The following is a 26,998-nucleotide window of genomic DNA, read 5'->3' as shown; positions in this document are numbered from 1 at the left end:
ATATCTGAGATTATTGATATTTCTCCCAGCAATCTTGATTCCAGCTTGTGCTTCTTCCAGCCCAGCGTTCCTCATGATGTACTCTGCATATAAGTTAAATAAGCAAGGTGACAATATACAGCCTTGATGCACTCCTTTTCCTATTTGGAACCAGTCTGTTGTTCCATGTACAGTTCTGACTGTTGCTTCCTGACCTGCATACAGGTTTCTCAAGAGGCAGGTCAGGTGGTCTGGGATTCCCATCTCTTTCAGAATTTTCCACAGTTTATTGTGATCGACACAGTCAAAGGCTTTGGCATAGTCAATGAAGCAGAAATAGATGCTCTTCTGGAACTCTCTTGCTTTCTCCATGATCCAGCGGATGTTGGCAATTTGATCTCTGGTGCCTCTGCCTTTTCTAAAACCTGCTTGAACATCTGGGAGTTCACGGTTCACATGTTGCTGAAGCCTGGCTTGGAGAATTTTGAGCATCACTTTACTAGCGTGTGAGATGAGTGCAATTGTGCAGTAGTTTGAGCATTCTTTGGCATTCCCTTTCTTTGGGATTGGAATGAAGACTGACCTTTTCCAGTCCTGTGGCCACTGCTGAGTTTTCCAAATCTGCTGGCATATTGAGTGCAGCACTTTCACAACATCATCTTTCAAGATTTGAAATAGCTCAACTGGAATTCCATCACCACCACTAGCTTTGTTCGTAGTGATGCTTTCTAAGGCCCACTTGACTTCACATTCCAAGATGTCTGGTTCTATGTCAGTGATCACATTATCGTGACTATCTTTGTTGTGAAGATCTTTTTTGTACAGTTCTTCTGTGTATTCTTGCCACCTCTTCTTAATATCTTCTGCTTCTGTTAGGTCCATACCATTTCTGTCCTTTATCGCGCCCATCTTTGCATGAAATGTTCCCTTGGAATCTCTAATCTTCTTGAAGAGATCTCTTGTTTTTCCTTTTCTGTTGTTTTCCTCTATTGCCCCACGCCCCTCCTCACTACAGCCAGAGCGAAGTTGTCACAAATCTCCCTGGCTGGACACCCTGCCATGTTTCTCCATGTTCTAAAGAGTAAAGACCAAATTTGTAACTATCATCTCCAAGGCCCCCTATGACCTGGCCCCTGCTAATTCCCTGAAATTCTCCACCTCTCTTGCCTCCAGGCCCCTTTATTCCAGCCACCCTGAATTTTTCTTCCTGTTCCACGAATTAAGTGCAGTCCCACCTCAGGACCTTTGCACACGCTGTTGTTCCCTCTGCCTAGAGAATCACTTCCCCCACTTTTGTTAGCTAACTCCTACTTCTGGAGGAGGAAATGGCAATGCACTCCAGTATTCTTGCCTGGAGAATCCCATGGACAGGAGTCTGGTTGTCTATAGTCCGTGGTGGCAAGAGTTGGACGCGACTGAGCAACTACGTGACATCAGAAACTCCTGCTTCGCTTTCGGACAAAACAGATGCTTCCTCAGTGCAGCCTTTGCCCCAGGCCGCATACGCAACATAAATCAGCCTCTTTACCACGTGGTCCATCTCAGTCTGCCTAACTTTTCCACTTCCCAGCACACACACATTTGTCTCCTAGCTCCAAGAGGGCAGACATGGTGTCCACATTCCTTAAAGCATTATTCCAAAAGTATAATGGAGTGAGTAGCTAAACTACATGTGTTTAAATCTCAGCTATTCCACGTATCAGCTGTGTGACCTTGAGCAAGTTCCTCAACCTCTCTGTGCCTCCAAATATTTCTTCATGTATATAAGGATAAGAATAAACTCTGCTTCATAAGATTGTCTTAAAGACTAAATGAGTTAATGGATATTAAAAACTGAGCATGGTGCCTGGCATATTATGTATTAAGTATTGTATTATGTAAGTGTTGTTATTAGCATTACTGGAAACGTGGATCCCCAGTACCCACCTTTGTATTAGCTGGTACATAGTAAGTGCACCACAAATAATACTTGTTAAGGAGAGAAATGAATACTTTTTCGTCTCCCTAAGTGAAGCGAAGTGAGCCTGCCAGGCTCCTCTGTGCAGGGAATTCTCCAGGCAAGAATACCGGAGTGGGTTGCCATGGCCTCCTCCAGGGGATCTTCCCAACCCAGGGATGGAACCCGGATCTCTTGCCTTGCAGGCGGATCCTTCACCATCTGAGCCACCAAGGAAGCCCTCGCCTCCCTAAAGGCAGAGATAATTATATGACTTTTCATTTCTTTATCTTCATCACTTGGTGCTGGACCAGGCACATAGTAAGTGTGCAAGTTGTCCCTGCTGCCTCTGGCTGCTGGTTCAAGCCCTTCCCGTCTTCCTTCTCGAATTGAGGGGGGGATCTTCAGCTCCTTGTTGTGGGACAGCCTCCCCAGCTTCCTCTCATCTCCCCACTGTACCCAGAGATGCAGAATAGCTTTGATCACTGACAGGAGCCTTCTAGGAAGAAAGAGAGAGAAAAAGAGAGAAATATGGCAATTTAAGCTCCCTGGATGCGACACTTATTAATAAAATGAATGGCTGTCAGCCTCTGCTCCAATCTGCTGTCCATTCTCAGGAGGCTCTGGGCAGCCGCAAAGCTGGGAGTGTAAGAAAGGGAGCCAGAGAGAAGCTGCTGCCTCCAGACATAAATGCATAAGTAAGCTCAGGCCACAGAAATATCAGACCTCAATGGGTTTTGATGGTTTTAAGTGACCATAAACCCAAGTTTCTCCTCTGATTTCCTATTGTAATGAAGTTTTACTCCTACAATCATGAATACGTTCTCCTTCTTTAAAAAAAATTAACCTGGTAGGTCAGTTCACATGGACCCTACCTTCATTTTAGTCCATTTGGCATGTCCCAGGAACAATCCTGGGACTGCATTTCGAGATGTTCGTATCTTTCTAGAACCCATGTGATGTTTTACATACCGCACACTGGTGGTGGTGGTGGTTTAGTCGCTAGTCGCGTCCAGCTCTGCAACCCCATGGACTATAGCCTGGCTCCTCTGTCCATGGGATTTTCCAGGCAAGAATACTGGAGTGGATTGCATTTCCTTCTCCAGGGGATCTTCCCAAGCCAGGAATCGAACTTGGGTCTCCTTCACTGCATGTGAATACTGACTGCTGCTGCTGCTGCTGCTGCTGCTAAGTCACTTCAGTCGTGTCCGACTCTGTGTGACCCCATAGACGGAAGCCCACCAGGCTCCCCCGTCCCTGGGATTCTCCAGGCAAGAACACTGGAGTGGGTTGCCATTTCCTTCTCCAATGAATACTGACTGAACCACCAGGAAATCCCTTATTTTGCCTGTGTATGTATTTTTGATATGCAGACTTTTCCGGTGGGATAGCTTGATTTGTTTTGCTTTGTTTTCTGAATGGCACCACCTGGAACCTATGATTCAACCTATGATTCTCCAATCATGTTGGTGTTTTTTTTTCCTTCAGTGATGTGTCTGGGAATCTTGCCGTAGAGGTGCATAGATGTCAACCTCATTCTTTTTCACTGTCACATAGCACTTCTAAATGTAGCGAGAACCCAGTTTATTAAACACTAACTGCATGTTAAAATACCAAGGTGTTTGTGTGTGTTGGTGCAGTGGCGGGCGGAGGGGGGGGTTGTCCTTTCTAATATGAATGCCCAGGCCCATCCCTGGGCAAATAGAATGACAGTTCTGAAGACAGGATCTAGGTATCAGAATATTACAACTCCAGCAATTTAAACTTGCAGTCAAAGTCAAGATTGATTCATTTGTCTAGTCCCCCTATTTATGCATATTTAAGCTATTTCCAAGTCGTTGCTGATTTAAAAAAAAAAAAGAAAAAAAGCCTGCTAGGCGCTTTGTACATTCCCCCTTATGCATTGGGGCTGGTATTTCTCTAGGGCAGGGTTTCTCCACATGGTTGACATTTGGGGGTGGGCAGTTCTTGGCTGGGGAGCAGGGGCGTCTGTCCTGGGCACTGTAGGATGTTGAGCTGCATCCCTAGCCCCTGCCCACTAGGTGCCGAGGTCACCCCCCAACACACACCACGCCAGTCAAACATGTCTCCAGACATTGCTAAATATCCCTCGAGGAGCCAGATTGCCCCTGGCTGAGAACAACTTCTCTGGGGTGCAGGCCCAGCAGGGACATGGCTGGATTTTACAGGACATGTACACTTTTATCTGAGTCCACGTGGCTCTAAAATTCCTGCACTAATTCATTATTTCTCATTTTCCAGGAATATCCTGCCGGCCAGCATCCTGTCCCCTCGTCTCTGCGAGTCTGGACTTAGAATTTGGGCTTGAACCCTGAGCATCTTTCACTTCACACTGCCTTCTGCTGAAGCCCAGGGATCCTATCATTTCTGGAAGCCAATTCCAGGGGCTAGAATATGAGCCCAGAAGTTTGGAGTCAAAGAGACTGTCAAACAAGGGTGAAAAGGAACTGGTTTCTGTGTCTCTCTCCTTTTCTTCCTGCCTGCCTGCCTTTCTCCTTCCCGCCCTTCTTCCCTTCTCTCCTTCTCTTCATCCCTCCCCCTCTGTCTTTCTTTCTTCTGTTTCTTTCTCTCCCTTCCCTCCTTTTTCCCTTTTCTCTTTTAAGGTCATTCTGCCAAGGGGAGGGGAAGACAGTCCGCTCATTCCTTCCCCCCAGCTCAAATTTCCAGCGTGTCCTTTCAGGCTTCTGAAGATCACGGTCTGTGTCCCAGTGGTTCTCTGAGTTTTCTAGGTGATGAAAAGAGTGGACAAGAGGAAGGAAGACATGGTAAGCGGTCCTAAGAAACAAAGAGGCTTCCCAGAGTCTGTGTGCATGTATGCTTGCGTGTGCACGCGTGCGCATGTGAGCAAAAATTAAATTCACAGGTTGGGAAGGAAGAGGAGGGGGAGATGCAACAGACCCAGTCAGTCGTGTCTCTTTAAGGAAGATAAGCGGCCGGCCCATCCGTCTCTTTGACACTATCAGCCTGTTGTCTAAAGTACTTACAGCTCGCTCCTTGAGAGGAGTCCTAACTGGGCGATGCTGGGGGAGGGGAGCAAGTGAGCGAGGCAGCCTGGGGGCCCAACTTCCCCAAAGAGTACCACACAGTTTGCAAGGTGGGGGAGAGGTCATCCCACCCCACCCACCGCAGGCTAGGCCTGTTTTTAGCTCAGCCCTGAGTGCTAGGGAGATGGTCCCGCCCTGGCTCTCTACCTGGGGCCCCGTTCCCAGGGGAACCACTTGAAGCTGAAACTTGTCTTTCTCAAGTGGCTGGGGGAGAGTGTGAAACCCAGGAAAGAGAGAGTGACCAAAAGAGAAAGGCCTTCTGCAGCTGTTCCAAGGGGCCTCAGCCATCCCGCCCCAGGGTCCTGTAACAACGCGCCATGGCTCTTACTACTCTAGGAGGTGGGGGACTACTTATGACTCTCCCCATCTTAGAGATAAGGAAACTGGGCTCAGAGAGGTTAAGTAACTCATCCAGGGTCACACAGCTACTCAGAGGTGTCGGGGGAATTTGAACGTGGATTTCTCTCCATTCCAAAGTTGACTTCTTACCTCTCTAACCAGGGTATTTCTTGCAGCTCCTCTATTATGAGAAATCATAACCGTGAAGGATTTGTTCTCTATTCATTCAACAAATACTTTCATTGCCTCCGTGTCAGGTTCTGCTGTGTGCTGGCAATAAAGACTTGACCCTGGGGGAGGGGGGAGGAATTGGGAGATTGGGATTGACATATATACACTACTATATATGAGATGGGTCCCCAAGTGGCTCCGTAATAAAGACTCCACCTGCTAGTGCAGGAGATGCAGGAGACTCGGGTTCAGTCCTTGGGTTAGGAAGATTCCCTGCAGTAGGAGATGACAACCTGCTCCAGTATTCTTGCCTGGAAAAAGCTATGGACAGAGGAACTCATGAACCATGTATAAAACAGGTAACTAATGAGAAATGACTGTATAATACAGGGCATTACGTGTGTGCTCAGTCGTGTCCTACTCTTGGCAACCTCATGAACTGTAGCCGGCCAGGCTCCTCTGTCCATGGGATTCTCCAGGCAAGAATACTGGAGTGGGTTGCCATTTCCTCCTTCAGGGGATCTTCCTGACCCAGTGATCAAACCCACATCTCTTTTGTCTCCTGCATTGGCAGGCAGATTCTTTGCTACTACCACCACCTGAGAAGCCCCATAACATAGGAAACTCTACCCAATGCTCTGTGGTGACCTAAATGAGAAGGCAATCCAAAAATAGAAGACTATATGTATACATATAGCTGATTCACTTTGCTATACAGCAGAAACTAACAAGTTGTAAAGCAACTATACTCCAACTTAAAAAAAAAAAAAGACTTGACCCCAAATGACTGATTTCTACAATATATCCCTCAAAATTAAGCCACACCCGCAGAGACCTTAGGAAACAGATTTTATCATTTCAACCTCTCTGCCACTTAATTTTGTCAAATTGTGATTTGTAGGTTCTGTGGCTCATCCAGGGAATGTGAGAGAGACAGTCCTATAATATTCTCTTGTAGCTCATTTGGTAAATAATCTGCCTGCAATACAGGAGGCCTGGGATTGATCCCTGGGTCAGGAAGATCCCCTGGAGAAGGAAATGGCAACCCACTCCAGTATTTTTGCCCGAAGAATCCCATGTACAGAGGAGCCTGGTGGGCTACAGTCCATGGGGTCGCAAGAGTAGGACACAACTTGGTGACTAAACCAACCAACGTAATATTTGCTGTTGGGCTTCATTAATCTTAATGCATCCTCAAGAAAATCACCAAAACAAATTACACAGCATTATGTCATCTTTACAAGAACCCAAGGGAAAACTCCCTCCTGGTTTTTAGCAAACACCTCGATTTGTTTGTCTTTTATGAACTCTGCAGGCTCCTGTAACTACAGTTCTCTCCTTGTTTTGGCATTTGGAAGCCCGGAGCCAAATCTATTTCTATTAACTGCACAGGATGTTCCAGTTCCGAAAGCTGAGAAGCAAAATATCCTAAAACTTAGTGATGTAAAACAAACCTTACCAATGCTCCTGGATGCTGTGGGTCAGTGATTGAGCCGGGGGACGGCATGGGGCAATCGGTCGAATGACCTGAAGGCTCTTAACTCACATATCTGGGGCTGGATGCTAGCTGTGGGCTGCGGGCTTCAGCTCTGCTCCACATGGGCTGCTCCTCACAGGATGTCTCCCACTGAGGTCATCTGGGCTTCCTCACAGCATGGCAGCTGAGTTTCAAGAGTTCGTGTCCCAGTGCAGGGGCTAGTTAGGTGAAAACCGTATCGCCTTTTTTAACCCAGCCTTGGGAGGTCTTCTGGCTCAAGAAGTCATCACTTGTCCCCATACCTGGGGCCTGGCCTGTATTATCTCAGCCTGGGTGCTGGGGAGCATTTTTCCACTACCATCACCATATTCTATTTGTCAGAAGTAAGTCCAGCCCGTAATCAAGGGGAGGATCAGATTCCATCTCTTGGGAGAGAAGCATCGTGGCCCTGGAAGACAGTATGAGACAAAAAATATCGCCGTGGCCACCTTTGGAAAATACAGTCTGCCACACACATCCAAATGGAATTCACTGATGTGTACAGATCACTCTTGGTTTCATTATTTTATTGATTGCCATTTCCTCCTTCAGGGGATCTTCCTGACCCAGTGATCGAACCCATACCTCTTATGTCTCCTGCATTGGCAGGCAGATTCTTTGCCACTACCACCATTTGGGAAGCCCCATAACACAGGAAACTCTACCCAATGCTCTGTGGTGACCTAAATGAGAAGGAAATCCAAAAACAGAAGGAGCATATGTATACACAGTCAAAGATTCTTTTCTGTATATAATTGTATTTATTTATTTCCTCTTGGCTGTGCTGGGTCTTCATCGCTGCGCGGGCTTTCTCCAGTCGTGGCCTATGCTTTGTGGCAGTGCGTGGTCTTCTCATTGCGGTGGCTTACTCTTGTTGCAGAGCACAGGCTCTAGGCGTGCGGGCTTCGGTAATTGCAGCTCATGGGCTCAGCAGTTGTGGCTCCCGGGCTCTAGAGCACAGGCTCAGTAATTGTGGTGCATGGGCTTGGCTGCTTTATGGCATGTGGGATCTTCCCAGATCAGGGATTGAACCAGTGTCTCTTGCACTGGCAGGCGGATTCTTTACCACTGAGCCAGCAGGGAAGCCCAGTCCAAGATTCTCGATGGAAACAGGCAGGAGACAGAGTGTCTGTCACCAGTGCCAATTTCCGAGTATTTGTTGTATACCGAGAGCCAGGCAAATAGTTCCTTCATTATGCCTTCACTGCTTTTATTCACAAACATCCTCTTATCAACATTTCACAAGCAGAGGGACTTCCCTGGTGGTCCAGTGGTTGGGAGTCTGCCGCTCAGTACGAGGAAACTGGTTTGATCCCTGAGTGGGAGACTAGGATCCCACTAATCCATGGGGTAACTGGGCCCCCCGCATGGCCACGAAAGAGCTCGAGTGCTGCAACTAAGACCCAGCGCGGCCAAATAAATATTTTACAAATATTTCACAAGTAGAGAAACCAGAGCACAGGAAATGGAAGACGTTTACCAGATTTGGCATTGTGGAGAAGCGCTAGAGGTGGGGTTCCCTTCTGGGCGGCTTGACTCAGTGGTCCTACATAGTCACCCCACACCACATGCCTCCATTCTTTACCTTTGAACCTCATTCCAAGCAAGATCCTGAGATAATACTGGGACATGAAGGTTCTACAGGAGTCAGCTGTCTCCTCCCCGAAATGTCTCCTCTGAGCACCAAGTCACCAAGTGTTCTTTTTTTAAAACATGGTCTTTTTTTAAAATTTGTTTGGCTGCACCAGGTCTTAGCTGTGGCATTCAGGATCGAGTTCTCCGTGCGTGTGCGTGCTAAGTGACTTCAGTCGTGTCTGTTTCTGTGCGACCTTATGGTCTGTAGGCCCCGAGGATCCTCCGTCCATGGAATTCTCCAGACAAGAATACTGGAGTGGGTTGCCATGCCCTCCTCCAGGAGATCTTCCCAACTCAGGGATCAAACCCTTGTCTCTTATGTCTCCTGCATTGGCAGGTGGGTTCTTTACCACTAGAGCCACTTGGGAAGCCCATCTAGTTCCCTGAGCAGGGGTCAAACCCAAGCCCCTGCATTGGGAGTGTGGAGTCTTAACCGCTAGACTCCTGGGAAGTCCCCCCAGGTGTTCTTAAGTGCAACTTTCTCTGAGAAATAAAAAAGTATTCATTGACTTCTGTGTATATATCAAGATTAACATTCCCTCCAAGTTAGATCAGCCAGCCTGTTGCGAACTGGGGGATTTGACAGGAAGTTTCTGAGCACCCACTTCTTGCCAGGCCCTGAGCTAACCCTCAGGAATCCAGGCACAGGACGGACACGTAATGTCACACTGGACTGAGATCCATTGGAGGGCAGGGACTATGCTATTTTGGCTTTGCAGTGAGTACACTATAAGTGTCCAACATTGGGGATGGAGGAAGTAGAAGTGTTTGTCTATTTCAGCTATGAAAACTTGGGCGAGTGATAGACCCTCTGAGTCTCTATTTGCTCACCTGTAAAATGAGGACTAGAATGATCCCTGCACAACTCCCAGGTCCATTTTGGGAATCTTTTGACTCCGTAGATCTCCCTTTTAGCTTTGACTTCTAAAACACTCAACACCACTCCCTGGTGGTCCAGTGGTTAAGACTCTTTGGCGCTTCCAATGAAGGGGGTGCATGTTCAATCCCTGGTCAGGGAACTAAGGTCCTTAACACTGCATGCACTGTACAGCCAAAATGTAAAGAAATTAAAAAACAAAACCAAAAAATATTCAATAGCAAGTGTGGAGCCTAGGCATAATAATCACATAAAATGCTTGAAAAAAGTGAAAGTGTTAGTCGCTTGGCTGTGTCCAACTCTTTGAGACCCCAGGCTTCTAGGTCCATGGGATACTCCAGGCAAGAATACTGGAGTGGGTAGCCAGTCACTTCTCCAGGGGATCTTCCCAACCCAGGGATCGAACCCCAGGTATCCCACATTACAGGCAGGTTCTTTACCATATGAGCCACCAGAGTGCTTAGTATGTAACAAATCCTCAATAATCAGAGCTGTGAAGCACTCTGGAGCCTAAACTCCAAACTTAACTGAAGTTGATAAGGAGAGGGAAAAAGGGATTGGGTGAAATGAGCCATCTCTCTTTCCCACCTCTGGAAGTGACAGTCTCGATAATAATGCAATGAAAATTGGGGGGGGGGGGGCAGGCAAAGGTGGGGAGACAGCCTGATGTTTAAAAAACAAATGGAAATCTAAAACTCTTTTTTAAACTCTTAATCCACCAAACCAAAGTTTTGGGCCACACGTCTGAGTTAGTCTACATTGATTGAACAAAACGCTGTCCATGGCTTGGAGCTGGCAACTTCACTGGGGTGTATCTCGTTGAGGGTATCAGAGGAGAGGTTAAAGTGGAAGCCTGTTTGGAGGACACAGTAATTAGCTCAACTGACTAGCTGTTGCTTTACCTCTCTCTGCCCACTTAGCCTTGATCGTTTACTTTGAATTTTCCATGTAGGATGTGGCTGGTGAGTCAGGAAGAAAGGAGGGCTTTCGTTATTTGCCCTTTGCTAAGTTCTTGGAAATATCAAGAATACTTGGCCCTCAAGACAAACCCCAGCTCTGGGCCTAAAAGCTCAGTCCAGATATGTTATATATTTATTCAAGGCAGCAATTGGCCAGGAAACGACTATAAAACACACATTTTGAATAAAAGAGGGAGATTTATGGCGCATTTTCGAATCTGAGTCGTAGCTCCCTGCCTCCCCCAGGCCTGGAGCCCTTAATCACTAACATACCCCCAGCTTGTACATTTGGTGGGCACAGAATTGCTTCCTTCTGGTCCTGTCCCAGTTAAAGATGTGATGGGGATCGTGCTACTTCATCTGACAGTCAGTAAATGAATTGCCAATTCATTCTGAACGGAGATGGGGGCTGGTTTTTTCCTCGGGAAGCAAAAAAAAGTGAGGTCTTTTCATACGTATCTTTGATCAGTCTGGACTTGACAAATTATTTTCCTAGGAATTTCTCTATCCTTAATGCCACAGGGGAAAAAAATGGATTTACTCAAAAAGAATAGCTTTTATGTTTCAGAAATTAGAGCAATGTAAAAGCTTTTCTTAGGTTCCTTTATATATCTCTCTCTCTGCCTCTCTTTCTCTCTCTCCCTTTCTTTTTCTGCAAATGGTTGTTTTTTTTTTTTTTCCAGGAAAAGAAGGCAGATACCAGATAGATTTGGGAAACGCCACTGGCAATAGCTAAGCTTTTGGCTAGTTATTTCAATTGCATGAAAGTAACAGAAATGAGGTTGATTCCCTGAATACAATTGGTATTAAGAAAGCAAAGTCAAATCTCTGCCCCAAATTTCCCTTCTGTACCTGTTTTTCTTTTCTTTTTTTCTCCTCTGGACTCCTGTTTTAGGGCCAAACTTCAACCTTAAGAATAACTGAATTGTGTTTCAACTATCTCATGCTCATGGTTTAAATATTCACTTACCCGATGGCAGAAGGCTATTTCTATATCAAGGTTTTTATCCACTATGGTACAAGCTTAAAAAAAAAAAGTGTTGAAAATATCAGTGGCACAGGGCCACCATGAACAGTTGGGCAGGCTGTGCACTGCACTAATTCAGGTGGGCCCCATTTGGCCAGACTATCAATGCGAATGACCTGCTATGAGGGTTGTGCTCTGCTCAGTCTTTATAAGTGGGGGTAGCAGCTTTGAAAAGGAATTCACATTACTGAAGGGAAGCCTGGAGAGTCGTAATTATAATAAAGGACAATCTGGGGGATGTAGGTGGAAGGGACTAAAAAAGAGTTTTATAAGGGACTAAACTGAATGTGCACTAGCGGTTTTGGTCTGCTTATTTCTCAAGGTTGTCTCTGGGAGAGGGAAAGAAAGAGATGCAATAAGCCTTTTTGGGTCTCGTGCTCCCACCCTCTTGTCTAAGAAGAGGAAAGCTCTAGATTAACAGTGTTACTCTCCTAGTGCAGGTTTCCTCCAAGAAGACCCTAAAACAAGGATTTGGGTGCAGTGGTCTACTTGAGTGGAGTGAGACTCGAGATAAGGAAGGAAAGAAACCAGTGAAGGGTGTGGTAACAAGCAGGTCGAGCTTTCCAGGGGGTGCAGTTGTAAAGAATTAGCCTGCTAGAATTTTCCTGCAAGAGATGCAGGAGACCTGGACTTGATCCTTAGGTCAGGAAGATCACCTGCAAAAGGAAATGGCAACCTACTCCAGTATTCTTGCCTGGAAAATCCCATAGACAGAAGAGCCTGGTGGGCCACAGTCCATGGGGTCACAAAGAGTCAGACACTGCTAAGCGACTAAACAACAAGCAGGTCACCTTCGTGAGCAAGTGGGACTCAGTTCCCCTAGGGATCCCATAAGAGGCTGTAAAACAAACTCAGAGTGGTCCCATCAAAGGGACAGAAAGCTGAGATATTTACAAGGTAGTACTCTTGTCCTTCATTACTTGATTCCCTGGCCAAGCACATGCCTTAGGCTAGAGAAGACGTCAAAAGCAGAGAGACTCAGATGCAGGAAGCCAGACCAGCCACCCAATCTGCAAGTAACCCAGAGGATGGACCCAGGAGGCAGGGCTGGGCACTGACCCAGCCATTTGCTGTGCCCACCGACTACACACAATGCGAATAATATAAATCCTCCCAAAGATTCAGGGTGCAATCTCCAAAAGAAGGAAGAACAGATGCAGGGAGATCACAAAATACCAAATACCCATCACACAAGGAATCTAGAACAAATGAGGTTTGTCTGGGTGTTGGCCCCATCTCTGCCATTAAGTAGCCTCTTGGCCTTAGGCCTTGCCTCCACCCTGGAAACCCCCAAACCTTTGTTTCCTCTTCTCTAAAGATCAGTAGAGTATGAACATCTGACATTTCTAGGGACCTTAACCTCAGGATTAGAAATGGGGCTCCCTGGAAAAGAATCTGAAAGAATAAATATATATAAACTGAATCACGTTGCTATACACCTGAAAGCAGCACAACATTGTAAATCAAATTCAGTTAAAAATAAATAGATCAGGGACTTCTTTCGTGGTCTAGTTTGTGTGCTTATGTGTCTGTGTGCGTACGTGTGTGTGTGTGTATATGTGTGTGCTTGTGTATGTGTTTTTGTCTTATATGTGTGCGCTTATGTCTTTGTATGTGTGTATATCTGTATGTTCATGTGTGTGTATGTACATGTCTGCTTATGTCTGTGTGTGTATGTGCTTGTGTGTTTTCATTAACAGGAGAACAGTTCTCTCAGGACAATAGTTTGACCCAATAAGAGCACCAAGCCTCCAAAATTCAACCCCAAAAAATGGAGCCAGAGAAATATCCAGATGCCTCCTTGCTTCCGCCAAGGAGAACATTCCACACTCAGCAAGCAGCCGCCTTGGACCGGTACCCAGCTCTGCCACTGCCCACTGTCACCCCTTACAGAGTCTCCATCTCTTTATCCTCAAAGCAGACACGGGTGCCTCACCTGCCTCACAGATTCTACTTGCTCAATGACCAAAAAATAAACGTGATTTCGTTTCACTAGTTCTATTCCTAATTATAAAGAGAATTCATCTTCATCTCAAAAAATAGGAAATATCCAAATACACAGAGAAACTTTAAACACCCACAATTCTCATCAGCACCAACAGTTCTCATCAGTGTTATTATTGCGTTCTGCATCCCTGTTTTTCTCCTCTGAGCATGAATGAATGCAGATATATTTAATAAAATTGAGATGCTGGTGGGCATGCTACTTGTGACCCATTCTTTCACTCACAATGGATATTGAGCATCTCCTTCAAGTTGTCTTCATAAATGTGTTTCTTAATGGAAAAGCGGTATTGCACTGTCTGCTCGGACATTAATTTATTTACCCCAATTCCAGTTGTCTCCAGTTTTGTATGATTAAAGAAATCATAATGAACATCCCAGAAAATAAATATTTGAGCACACCCCAGATTATGACCTTAGGACCAATTCCTTAAAACAGAGTTGTCAAGTTAAATGATTAGCACATTTTTAAGGCTGTTGATCTATTTTGCTAAACTCTCCTCCCAAATGGTTTATCTATCCTCATTCCAGCCAGGAGTTTATGAAATTTCCTATTTTCTCATTAGCAACATTATTATCATTTGTCTGCGGCAGGTGGTTTGTCCATGGCAGGGATCTCAGTTCCCTGACCAGGGATTGAACACAGGCCCTCAGCAGTGAAAGCTCCATGTCTTAACCGCTGGACCACCAGGAAATTTCCTGTATTGTTACAATTTTATTAAAATATGCATTCGCTAAGTCAATGAATGAAAAATTGTACTTAACTTGCATTTCATGGATCAAAGTGAAAGTGAAGTCGCTCAGTCGTGTCCGACTCTTTGTGACACCATGGACTGTAGCCTACCAGGCTTCTCAGTCCATGGGATTTTTCAGGCAAGAGTACTGGAGTGGGTTGCCATTTCCTTCTCCAGGGGGTCTTCCCGACCCAGGGATTGAACCCGGGTCTCCCTCATTGTAGGCAGATGCTTAAGTCTTTCTTTCTTAAGCATGTACTGAGATAGGGACTTAACTGGACATGTCCAGAGATAATTATCTCAAACCTCACAACAGTCCTTTGAAGCAGGTAAAAGAGGTCCTTTTTGTGACCGAGGAAGCCAAGGTTCGGACAGACTTAGCTTCCATGCTGAGCTCTGCCGCACACACCAGCTGTGTGCTGTTGTGAGTGTTCCCAGCCTCTCTGGGCTCATATGGTCAGAGTCTCTGATGGCTTTGGTGCTCCTCTGCCTCATAACTTTAAGTCCCACACTTGAGCACTCATGTCAGACAAGGAAGCCAGAAGGATGCTGTAATGTTCCTCTCCCAAGTACAAAGAAGCCCACCAGCTCACGAATCCTGTCTGTCCTCTGCAGCTGTGGTGAGAAGCTGGAAAAGACCTGAACACCATCAGTAGGTCCTCGACAGGTAAGAGGATCTGTCACACAGGCTGGGACTCCAACACATGCTTGGGAACAAATGACTAAATGTAGACTCGGCGATTACTATCCATTCATGAACCTGTAGCTCATTCCACCCCCCCCCCATTTCTGCCTCAGGACCTTTGCACAAGCTATTCCTACTACCTGAAAGGTTTTCTTCCCAACTTTTCACGTGGCTAATTCCTACTCATCATTCAGGGCTCAAAAATCAGGTTAGGACTCCATGTTTTATTTCTTTATGACATTATGCACACTGCTTTCGTAGTTTTCCCTGCCTTTGCAATTACTAATTAAGAAGACAGTTACCTAAGGGCTGTTTCTCTCAGTAAACCATAAACTCCAGGATGACACAACCTCTATCACCTTGTTCATCACTGTGTCCTCAGTACTTATCCCTTGTCTAGTCCAGAGGAAGCATCCATTAAAGATATCACAGAAATATAATAATTTGTGTTGTGTCTTTTTTAATTTTTAAAGATTTTTCTTGATGTGGACCATTTTATAAGTCTTTATTGAATGTGTTACAGTACTGCTTCTGTTTTATGCTTTGGTTTTTTGGCCATGAGGCATGTGGGATCTTAGCACCTCTACGAAGGATCAAACCCATATCCCCTGCCTTGGAAGGCAAAGTCTTAACCCCTGGACCACAAGGGGAGTCCCCAGTGTTGTGTCTTTTGACATCTAAACAATGATAAGACTACATGAATCTTTGGATATGACATCCTTAAACCTACCAATTTAGTATACAGATCCTTTATTACCACTGTTTGGAACCCGAAGAAGTCAGTTGGCTTCTGTTATGGAAGGACAGTGTCCCTTTTTTGATTTATGAAGCTTAGACATAATTTTTAATGATTCTCCAAAGAAGCGACTGTTTGAGTGCTGGAGATAGGAGCGTTAACTCAGTATTCTTGTGATGCTCTTGAGAAAGACTAAGACTGCTTATCTTGTGTAGATGGTTAATTAGTTGGGAAGGTAAGTTTTTCAAGCCCCCTTTATTAACTCAGGAAAGTAAATATCTACTTAGTACAGTCAGAACTTCTCCAGTGAAACTTAACTCATTCGTTCTCTGTGGGGACAGGAAGGCCATTGACCTAGTTTCTCCATCGTACTTGAGAGAAGCTGAATTGTCATCTCTTTATAATTAATTCACACTTCCTGGGAGTTCTCTGCTAGGAAAGGTCCAGGGGGACCCGATTAAATGAGTAATTTGGATTCAACAAGCCAGTTGTTCTTGTCTTAAGGCAATGTGACATATTTGATGGTTCTAGATCATTTGAAAGGTATTGGCACCAAAATTATAAAAATAGAAAAAAAAAATGGCAGCAGTAAACTCGTTACTGGTTTGCCGCTCTGTTTTGCCCTGTAAGTGTCAGGACAAACTCATACATCCTAAATTTGCGGGCTTTGAATAAATATCCACAAAAGGTTCAGAAAGTTACTTGTACTGGGGACCTCCAAAACAATTCATTGCAGTAAATTAACTCAAAGAAAGAAATCTTTCAGAAAACCAAGTATTAAGTATTAGTTATGGCCAATATATATTTTTTTTTATCAGTTAGGATTCCTGGCTTTTCTTTTCCAGTGCTGACTCAAAATCAGTTAAAACAAATATCTCCATTCCAGAAGTCTAAGCCAGTGGATAAACACATTCAGCTCCATCACGCTTCAATGCAGGATTCCAAACACCCCAAGAACAGCTGGAGAAAGCAGATGGAGAGAAAAATTCACCTGCCAGACAACTTCTCCTTCCGTTTCCTCCACTGAATTTCCTCTCAATTCAGTCCACTGAAAGAACACAGGGGGAAAAAATGGGTGTTCAAGTCCCTTGTACTTTTCAAAGCACATGGTATTTATTAGGCATTAACTGGCACACAAATATACGAAACAAGTACTTAATTCTCATCCCACCCCTCCCTTAGCAACATAAAAAGACATAATCGCAGAAAGACACTCACATGACAAACAGACTCTCACACTCTTACGTACTTGAACATACGCAGTCTCACATATTACCCTGTTCTCTTTATTAGGGTCAGTTAAGAAAAAAAAAACAATAACTTTTTTTAATCATGAAAGCAAAGCACATTTGAAAGGGAAGAAAAAATGCAAACTTGGTTTTGAGTATCAATAAAATTAAAAGCTTTTGGCCAGCTCCCATGCTGGATTCCATTTCAGGTTATTACTTAATTAGAACTCCTATTTATAAATAAATAGTACCAGTAAAATATTACATCTGAAGAACCCTGCAATAACATTTTACTTACACACTTCTTTTTTAATACCGTTTTCTGCTTTCAATAACCACAGTTTAGGGTCTGCATTTGGTGCTGGTGTGATGTCTTTGGAGAATGCTCCTCAGTGAGTAAGTCTGGCTTCTTTCTTAGGGATGGTGCTGTTGCTTTTGCATCCAGTTTGGGTCATTGGCGGCGGTGATGAAGGTTTGGAAGCTGGGGCTGGCTTTGTTGTTTTTTTTTTGGTTATCAGGACGAATATTTATTTTGGCATTTTCACAACGCTTGTCAGCACAGAGCTTGCGCCTTGCTTATCACAGTTCTGCCCGCATGTAAACCGGGGCTTTTTAAGTTTTTCAAAGCGAGATTTCCGGTTGGGAAGGTATAGGCCACGTTTCAGCGGGCGGGAAGGACGCGGAGCCGGGGAGACGGGAGGGCCAAGTGAGATAGGACGCCAGATGGAGTCCGGCATTAACCTGACCCCACTGGTGGGCAGGAGGCAAACCTGGACCCCATGAGGATGGGGAAGGGAGGCCAAGATTGGAGAGAAGCTGGGACACAGGGAAGCTTGGCAGAAACATTCCCTGGCAGAGGTAGGTAATTTCTTAGTCAAGAGGAAGGGTGGCCAATTTAGGTTTGGGGGGTTGGAGGAGTATTTGAGGGGAACCCCACAAGTACATATCTTGAAACATACTTGCCTCAGACCTCCCCCAGAATAAGGGACTGGGTCCCATTAAGAAAATTGAAAGAAAAAAATATATTATTATTTATTATATAACAACGTCAACATTAACACCAAGACAGGGAAGGACTCCAACTACGCATGAGGATCAAACACTCCAGGAGGCAGGACTTTCTGGAGACCAAAAGAAGAAATCAGGGAGGGCGTCCTGGAAGTGGTGTGATTGTGGCCGGTCGAGGTGGGCAGTGGTCGTGGAGGGGGGCGGGGGGGGGACTCATCTCTTCTTGTTTTTTAGTTTTGAGACAAAACAAAGTCACATTTTTTGAATTGTGGTTTCAAGCGACTGATTACATCAGTGTCGGGGTGGGGGGTGTGGGGGCAGGGATAGTTCTCAAGTGCAGACGTGAACGCGGGGTGAAATGAGACATCTCATCCGTGGGGTTCTCCCTGTGGCTGTCTCTCTCCCTCTCTCTCTCCCCTCCCTCTGGAAATGGCAGCAGAGGAGCAGGCCTGGCCTTAGCTGTTGTCATTCCACTCTGGAACCATGCCGACTCCATGCACGGCTGAGTGGTACTGATGCGGGGACAGGGTCCTTGGTACGCCGTGAGAGTACAGAAACTCCGACGCTTGAAGGCTGCCTGGGGACTGGAGGCCAGTCTGAGGCCCGCACTGCCTGACCACAGGCTGGTGGGCCACGGAGGTCTGATGCTGGAACATTCCCTCTCCGAGCTGCGGGGAGCCATGGTTGGCCATGCCAGCCAGCCGGGGGACCAGGGGCCCCGAGGTGAAGTGGGCGGAGAAGTGCTGATAGGGTAGCCTGTCCATGGGCTGCACGGTAGTAACCGTGCAGCTACTGTATGACGACATACTGGGCCAGGCGTTGCAGCTAATGTCCTCCAGGCTGGGCACGGGCTCGCTGGGGGGCGCGGAGCTGGCGTACATGCAGGCCTGCCGCTGGGCTGACTCTGTCCGGTAGGAGGCACCCAGGCCCTGCTGCTGGGGGTAGCCGGAGCGGTAGAAGGGGTCCTCCTCGCTAGGTGATGTCTCCATGTAGGGCTTCTTATAGGGATGGTCTGTGCTGGAACATTCTTCATCTGCGGGAAGACAGGAGGACAGACACCCATGAGGCCAGGGACCAGCCACCCCACAGCTCAAGGCTGAGACAGCCACTTGGCCCAAGGATGGAAGGATTAAGTCTGGAGGATGGTTAGCTCCAACCTCCGTCCTGATCATTAAGGGGTGGTGGCCTGTCATGGCGAAGACTTTGAGCTACGGAGCCCTAAGCAAACAGTTTGACCTTTCCGAGCCCAGTTTCTTTTTTAAAAAATAAGTTTCGGTGTATTCCCTCAGTAGACCATTAGTGCAATTGTTATAGAAGATGCTTTGTATAGTTTCAAGTAAGCTGGGGAAACTGAGCTCAGCTTCTTCACCTATAAAGTGGAAAGAGTCATAACGGCACTAGAAAGGGAAGCTCTAATGAAATGGGAAAATATAGGTTAAGTACTTAGTCCAGAGCCTGGTACAAGGAAACGCTCCATAAATGACAATTATTATTCTCTTCCTTCCTCCCCAGCATGTAAATTTCAGGAAGGCAACATATGGTCTGGAATACCCATCACTATCTTCCCAGAACCTGGGGCACACACCTAATAACAACAATAACAACAGCATCAACCATAACAATAAAAGCACAGACAGTGCTCACTGTCTGTCACTGTTCTGAGTACTCTCCATGAGGTCACCCAGTTAATCTCAACAGCCCCATGAGGTGGTTCTCTTAGTATCCTCATCGTACACATGAGAGAAAGGAGACACGCAGAAGTTGAGAAACCTGCCTGCTGCACCATGGTGACCTGAATGGGAAGTCCAAAAAGGAGGGGATATATGTGTATGTGTGGCCGATTCATTTTGCTGTACGGCAGAAACTAACACGACATTGTCAAGTAACTACAAGGAGAAGGGGACGACAGAAGATGAGATGGCTGGATGGCATCACCGATTCAGACATGAATCTGAGCCAACTCTGGGAGATGGTGAAGGACAGGGCAGCCTGGTGTGCTCAGTCCACGAAGTCGCGAAGAGTCAGACATGACTAAGTGACTGAACGACAACAACAACAAAAAACTTGCCGATGGTCCTCTATGGCTGATAAACAGTGGGGTTGGGATGAGAATCCTAGGAATCTGATGATAAAATCCCTGCTCTTCAATCCATGCTAGACATTAAGACATGCAGCAAATACTTCTGCAATGGATGGAACAGTGAGTGGACAGACGGATACACGGATGGAAACTGAAATGAATCCCCAAATCCCTTCCTGACATCTCATGTGAATAAGGTCCCAGTCAGCATTGGTGGAGTTGGTAATTGACACAGTACTTGGTACAGTACGATTACCGTGTCACCGTTTCCTCACCGAGCAAGTCACTTCCCTCCTGTGGGCACTAATTAATCCCTAAGAGAAAGCAATGCAGAGAGAGTTCTGTCTCTGAAAGAGGGTCTTCCTTAACCACTCTGGGGTCACCAACCCCTTTGGGTTCTAACAAAAGTGCTGGGCTCTCTCCTAGGAAAAAAACTGATACACGACATTTGAGAACTGCAGGTATAGACAAAAGCGATGCATACAACTTCAAGGGGCTCAAAGACTCCCTAAAATGCAGGCCTCAGTTAAAAAACCTAGGCATGCATGAGCCCAACTCTGGCCCTTTTACTTAACATTGATGGGACACTACCAAGGTATCTGCCATCTCTGGGACTCCTTTTTACCATCTTTGAATCAGAGTCAGCAATACTTAGCTCACTGGGCAACTCAGGCACAATAATATCGAGCATGGAAATCTCCTGTATCCATCACCCAGGGCAGCTCGTGTTGCCAGGGTAACACCACCTGTGTCCTGGCAGACCTCATCTGTAATAACACACCTCCAGGTGTTTCCTTCAGGGGAAGCAGTCCTAGGGAGTTTCTACTGAGGTGTAAACCTCACACAGATTCATTCCTTGGCTGGGATTTTACTCCCCAAGCTGGAGATTTTCCTTTCCTCACTTCCGATCTCTTTCTAATGAACAATGCTAAGAAATATGCCGATAATAATTGAGAACTAGACTTAGAAAACAGTCTTTTCCCAGCTGTGCTGTCAAATGGTGATATAGTCTGGGTAAACCACTCTGTCTTTCATGCCTAAACTTTATAATAAAAGAATATACTTGCCTCTTTAAAAAAAAAAGTCTATATGAAAAAAGGAAATATGCCATGTTTGGGGTGTGAAGAAAAATGAAACCCTGGGACACTCTCATACCTGTGACCACAGTGATGGTTGATGGCAGGACACAGGACTAAATAAGGAAGGAAATAAGAGCCAGAGTTTATTGAACACCTACTAAGCGACCTAACTCCAATCTCGCCGTCATTCCTCGAGGTGGCCGTTCTCATTATCGTATCTTAGAGGCAGAAATCAAAGCTCAGAGAAGTGACCTGCTCAAGGCCAAGCAGCTGGGAAGGAATGGAGGCTGCAATCAAAGACATGACCAACTCATTTTGCCGACCGCACCTTGCCTCCAGCTCTCTGAATTTCTACTATCCAATGCCACTCACTCAGCCACCCAACAAATACTGACTGAGCCCTTACCAAGCCCCTGCCAGGTGCTGGTCAACTGCTGTGGTCCTGCTCAGAGCACATCCTTGGCCTCTCTCCATCCTCCCCCATTCAGGGGCAAGGGAACAAGGGTAGGACCTGTAAGAGCAGGAGGCTGACACTCTGATGAGCAGGTAGTCCTGAGGAGTAAAGCTTCAGGTCAGTTTTCTCCCCACACTAAGTCCTATGACTTAGCACTGGACTATAAACCAACAGCCCATGCCAAGTAGGGTAGCTTGGATGTGGGTTCCGCCCAACACCTCCACTCTCATCATTCTCCAGGTGACACCCCCAGTTACATCCAAAATCTCCCCCAAACGTGTATCTTCACATCTAGGTTGCACCCATCTAATAGCAAGCACTTATTTTCAGCTAAACTCTTTCTGGGACACATCTGGGACCCATAGGATACTCAAACACTGGTCCCCAAAAATTGAAAAATGCAATCATTATTCTTCCAGGTGTTCTAGCTACATGATGCCAACCATCCAGATGTTTGAAGACATCCAGATGAGCAAGGGTCCGTATTTTTCACTTTTCAACCTAGCATTTTGGGGGCATCTTAAAGACACTACTACCCATCACTTATCTATTTTTTTGTCCTGGCTACCTCCTCCTCCAATTCCTTCCCTCCATTCTTCCTTCCCTCCACCCCTCAGATCCATAAATCTGAATGTCTCCATTGTTGCTGGGATCATAACTTTCGGGTTTTCCATTTAACCAGGGCGTCCCCCTTTTCAATAATAGAAAGTACAGCTGCAGGGTACCCTTGGCAAGAGAAAAAAAAAGACAAACTAACCAGTCCCAAGTTTCTGATCCCCTTCCAGATTGCTTACAAGTAAAAAAAGGAAGGATAATATGAAAAAGGCCAGAGCCACATTTTGAAAAATCGTAAAATTACACATTCCAAGGCTTAATACTCCAAAGATCTGATGTAGAGTCCTAAGAAAAACTCGATGCTGGGTTATTGACGGAAACAGGACTTAAGCATTCTCCAGTTTCTCTTGATCCTCATCAAACTGTAAAGAAATTCCAAAGCCAGGATCAAAACTTCACGATGGTCATGATAAATGCTTGGGATGTCATCTCTGTGTTTATTTTCGTGATGGTTTGGTTTCTATCTTTTTATTGGGAGCCTGATAACTGATCAACAGCAAACACATCTGTCCCAACCGAGTCCTGCTTATCTTCCACAGTTGGGGGAATGGGCGGCAGTCAAAGGTCAAGTCCTCGATGAGATGAGTCCACGGCTTGCTTTCAGAAAGCTGCATACGGGTGGTCGATTACACTTCAAAAGTCCGAAACCCAGCTAAATCCCTGGACAACAGTAAAGCTCTTCCTGATTCTAACCACCAATCACCGCGCCACACCGTGAAAAACCTTAGTCCCTGGCATGTTTCCGGATGTTGTTGATTCTGGATAAAATGGCTTTAATGATGAATCCAGGATACAGATTTTAGGGCACCGAGTTACGTCTCTTGACTCACTGGCTACATAACCTTGGCAAACCCCTAGACCATTCCAGTTTCAGTTCTTGTTCGTATTATACATGGGGTGCCCATGTGCTCAGTCACTTCAGTCATGTCTAACTCTTTGAGACCTCACAGACTGTAGCCCACAAGGCTTCTCTGTCCGTGGGATTCTCCAGGCAAGAATACTGGAGTGGGGTGCCATTCCCTTCTCCAGGGGATCTTCCCAACCCAGGGATCAAACCTGAGTCTCCTGTGGCTCCTGTATCAAAGGCAGATTCTTTACCACTGAGCGGTTGGGGAAACCCATTATACATGGGGATGATAGATAAATTTCATGTAGGAATTGAGACAATAACAGTGCAGTCTAGTTTCTATTTTCCTTGTATTTAAGTATTCCAATTTTATCTGTCCAAGTAATACAATTCTACTCTCTTTCACCTCTTGGAAGACTGGATAGATGGCTCTGTGAAGGTCGTCCAATCCTGGAGGTACTTGGGTGAACTCCAGAGCTAGGAAACTCACAGAGCTAATTTCAAATCTCTGATCCCATTGAGCAAACATTGTCACCACTGCCAAACAGGTCACTTCCCTTGCTGATTCAGATGAAAGATTGTGGGGGAGTCTTCACATATGAAGACACTGGAGGCAGAGAGATAAAATGCCACTCCTTAGCTGAGTGACCTTTGCCAAGTCAGAAGTAGAATTCTAATTCAGGCCTTATGACACTGAACAGAGCTCTTTCTGATAGATGGCCCCAGCCTTTCAGCCTTCAGGAAACCCACTGTGTTCAGAGACTATGAAAAGGTGGTAACCTTGATTCCTTGGACGGATGAATGGATGGATGGATAGATGGAAGAATAGATGGATGGATAGATGGATGAATAGATGGATGGGTGGATGGATGGATGGATGGACGAATGGATGGATGGACAGATGGATGGATAGATGGGTGGACAGATAGATGGAAGGACAGATGGATGAATGGATGGGTGGGTGGATGAATAGATGTATGGATGGACAGACAGATGGATAGATGGTTGGATGGGCAGATGGATTGGTGTGTATGTGTTTGTCACCATGTTATTAGCTCTTAACCTTAAAGTGAAAAGAATTTGGATGGTACTGTGGGAAGATTGGGAATCAAAAGACTCCAGTTCAAATCTCAGCGAACCACTACCAAAGCCATGGGATGTACTGACTTGCTTGCTATCAGTCTCCCCCAGTGAGAATACAAGCTTCTGGGGAATAGAGACCTTTGCCATCTCTCTCCCCTCACCTTCAGCATACAGCACAGCGCCCAGTACAAAGTAAGTGTGCCATTAATATTTATTCGATGACTGCAGCCTGGATCAGCCACTCATCAGCCACATAACCACATAACCTTGGGAATCTATTCCAAGCTCTTATTCCTCGATTTGCCTCCTATTTGCCACGGGGGTGGAAGGCATCTCCTGTGACTCAAAGACCACAGGGAGACTCCAGTAAAGGAAAGGGTGTGGGATTGCTCTAAAAACCAAGGAGGCTGAGGAAATGTAAAGCCCTTGACGGTACCCAATTCCTCTCCCCTTTCCCTCTCAGTATCCAGGGCAGTAACTGGCTTTCCTAAAACCTTTATTTGGGTTGCCTCTGGTTTCCAGTGGTTGGGGAGGGCTGTCAGGGTGGGAAGGAGAGAGAAAGACAGACAAGTGGTCTCCCAGGCCCGGGTGAACTGGATGTGATTGAGTGGCATTGATAAAACACTTTCCCAGCTTTTTTAGCTCCTCCCATCAGGAGAGATAGTTTGGAGACAGCTGGGTCCAAACACAAGGGGCCCCCTGGCTGGCCTGGTCCTTTGACATTTCACTGGGGCTGCCTCCTGGGCCGGTTGGAAAGGAGACAGACAATGAGGGGAAGTCAGATAGTGGGGCAGGCAGGGGCCGGGGTGGGGGAGAAGCCACCCATGGAGTTATCACTTAACGGGAGTCCCAAACTGGAAGGAAACCTCGGCTGATTCCTTATCGCTTTACAATGGAGGCTGATGATGAATTGCTTTTTGTCGTCTCCGAGGCAGGACAGATGGAGCTTGGCTGGAATGTTCTCTGTCCCTAGAAGCTGTCTTTTCCGCGTGGAGGGAGGCAAGAGGGGCAGAGGTTTCTGCAAAGGTAAAACGAGCCCTGCACCTCAAGTGCACAGACCTCAGAACGAATCGGCGGGGTGGAGCTGCCTTCTCGCTGGGTGACTGTGCCAGTTACTCCGTCTCTCTGAGCCTCAGGGGCCACAGCTGTCAAAGAGGGGGCAATCCTTCACCTTGTTATCTCCCACCAGTCGCAACGTCCTGACTGCTCCAACATCTCCAGCTCTTCTCCACACTCCGTGGTCTGAGCCATCACCATCTCACACCCTTGGAGCCTACAATAGCCTATGAACCATCCCTGGCATCAATTCGATCACGGCAAAGGGACTGCCTCAAGACAAAACCAGAATCACATCCCTCATGGATTCAAACCCCTGCAAAGGTCACCCGTCAGTGTTAAGATAAAATCTGAGCCCTTCAAAGTGGCTCACAAGGGCTGGCGTTGTGCTGGTCTCTGCCTTCCTCAGCAGCCTTCTCTCCCATCACTCTTCCCTGCTCTGTGTTCAAACCATGCTGGCCTTATGTCCACTTCCCCAGTGAGAGGGGGCTCCCCACTTTCCGAGGGTCTGCTCTTCTCTATGCCTGGACACCCATTTCCTCCCCAATCTCACATCTGACACCCACTCTCCACAGACCTCAACTGAAATTCTTCCCCGACGCCCCACTCTAGTACAATAATCCACTTTGCTGGGTTTTTTTTTTTAATAACTTTCTAAAAACATTTATTTGGCTGTGTCCGATCTTAGTTACAGCATAATGGCCAGACTCAGCTGCCCTCTGGCATACAGGATCTCAGTTTCCCAGCCAGGGAGCAAACTCACGTCCCCTCCATTGGAAGTATGGACTCTCAGCCACTGGGCCACCAGGGAAGCCCCCCACTCTGCTTTCTGTCAGCACTTTGTGTATCTCCATCAGGGCATTCGATCGCCACGGCCATCAAACAAGTCAACAACAAGTCATATTCATGTCTGTGCTGCTTGCAACGGTGTGCATTTCCCAAAGTCAGGGCAGCTGTGAGCGCACCTTCAGCAGAGGACTTACAGGTACCAGGTTCTCAAGTGCATCACCGGGATTATCTCATTCCATCTCATGACAAACCTGCAGCGAAAGCACAATTGTCCTCCCCATTCTGTAGAAAAGCTGGCTGAGGCTCAGAAAGCTAAAGCAAGTTACCCACCATCACACTGCTGGGAAGTATCAGCTGCTGGGAGAGACTTCAATGGACCAGCCACCGATTCCAGCTTTCCCAGGGGGCTACCTCAAGTCGATTCCAAGTTCACCCAGCAAAGCACCATGTGCAGGACAACCACTCCCATCACCCAAAGATGTTCACAGCCTTGCATTCAAAGCCTTCCTCCTGTAAACTCCAGGAGTGCATTTCCAAGGACCCTACTATGAGTATCAAACAGCACCCTGATTCTTTGTAACTAGGTCTGGCATCAATTTAATTGAAAGAACTCTTTAATTCAAACCTGTGAGCTCTTCATCAGTGAATAGGACCCAAAATCAAGAGCAGATCTCTAGTGGACAATGAAATTTGGAGACTGCAGCTCATAAGCAAAGGTAATGGAAGCAGGTAGGGTGATGGTTCATGGTCCAGGCAGAGTCTGCAGGCCAGGCATGGGTTCAAACTCTGCCTTCAAGAACCATCAGTTCAGACTTCCCTGGTGGTCCAGAGGTTGAAAGTCTGCCTGCTAAAGCAGGGGTCACAGGTTCGATCCCTGGTCTGGGAAGATTCCACATGCCGCAGGGCAACTGAGCCCATGTGCCACAACTACTGAGCCTGTGCTCTAGAGCCTGGGAGCCGCAACTACTGAGCCCACATGCTGCATATATGGAAACCCGCGCTCCCTAGAGCCTGTGCCCCCCAGCAAGAGAAGCCACTGCGATGAGAAGCCCAAGCACCGCAGCTAGAGAGTAGCCCACACGCAGCAACGAAGAC

The 26,998-nt window shown here is 46.4% G+C and overlaps 1 protein-coding gene across 6 annotated transcripts in view; it reads right to left on the bottom strand.

Annotated features, from left to right (window-relative positions):
- Positions 1-16,380: 16,380 nt before the first annotated feature.
- TBX5 (T-box transcription factor 5) overlaps positions 16,381-26,998 on the bottom strand; it is a 53,063-nt gene continuing 42,445 nt past the window's right edge. For 5 of the 6 annotated variants that reach the window (XM_055404698.2, XM_055404696.2, XM_055404694.2 and 2 more), the window contains one exon: positions 16,744-18,933. In XM_055404698.2, the coding sequence (XP_055260673.1) occupies positions 18,356-18,933 (578 nt within the window). In that variant the 3' untranslated portion in view covers positions 16,744-18,355. Of the gene's footprint in view, positions 16,712-16,743; positions 18,934-26,998 lie in introns of those variants that run through there. The other variant, XR_008683050.2, reaches the window with a different exon arrangement.

The sequence above is a fragment of the Moschus berezovskii genome, chromosome 19 (assembly GCF_049115385.1).
Source record: "Moschus berezovskii isolate FMDL1 chromosome 19, NW_MosBer_1.0, whole genome shotgun sequence".
NCBI lineage: Eukaryota > Metazoa > Chordata > Mammalia > Artiodactyla > Moschidae > Moschus > Moschus berezovskii.
This window is presented reverse-complemented; position numbering and strand designations above follow the sequence as displayed.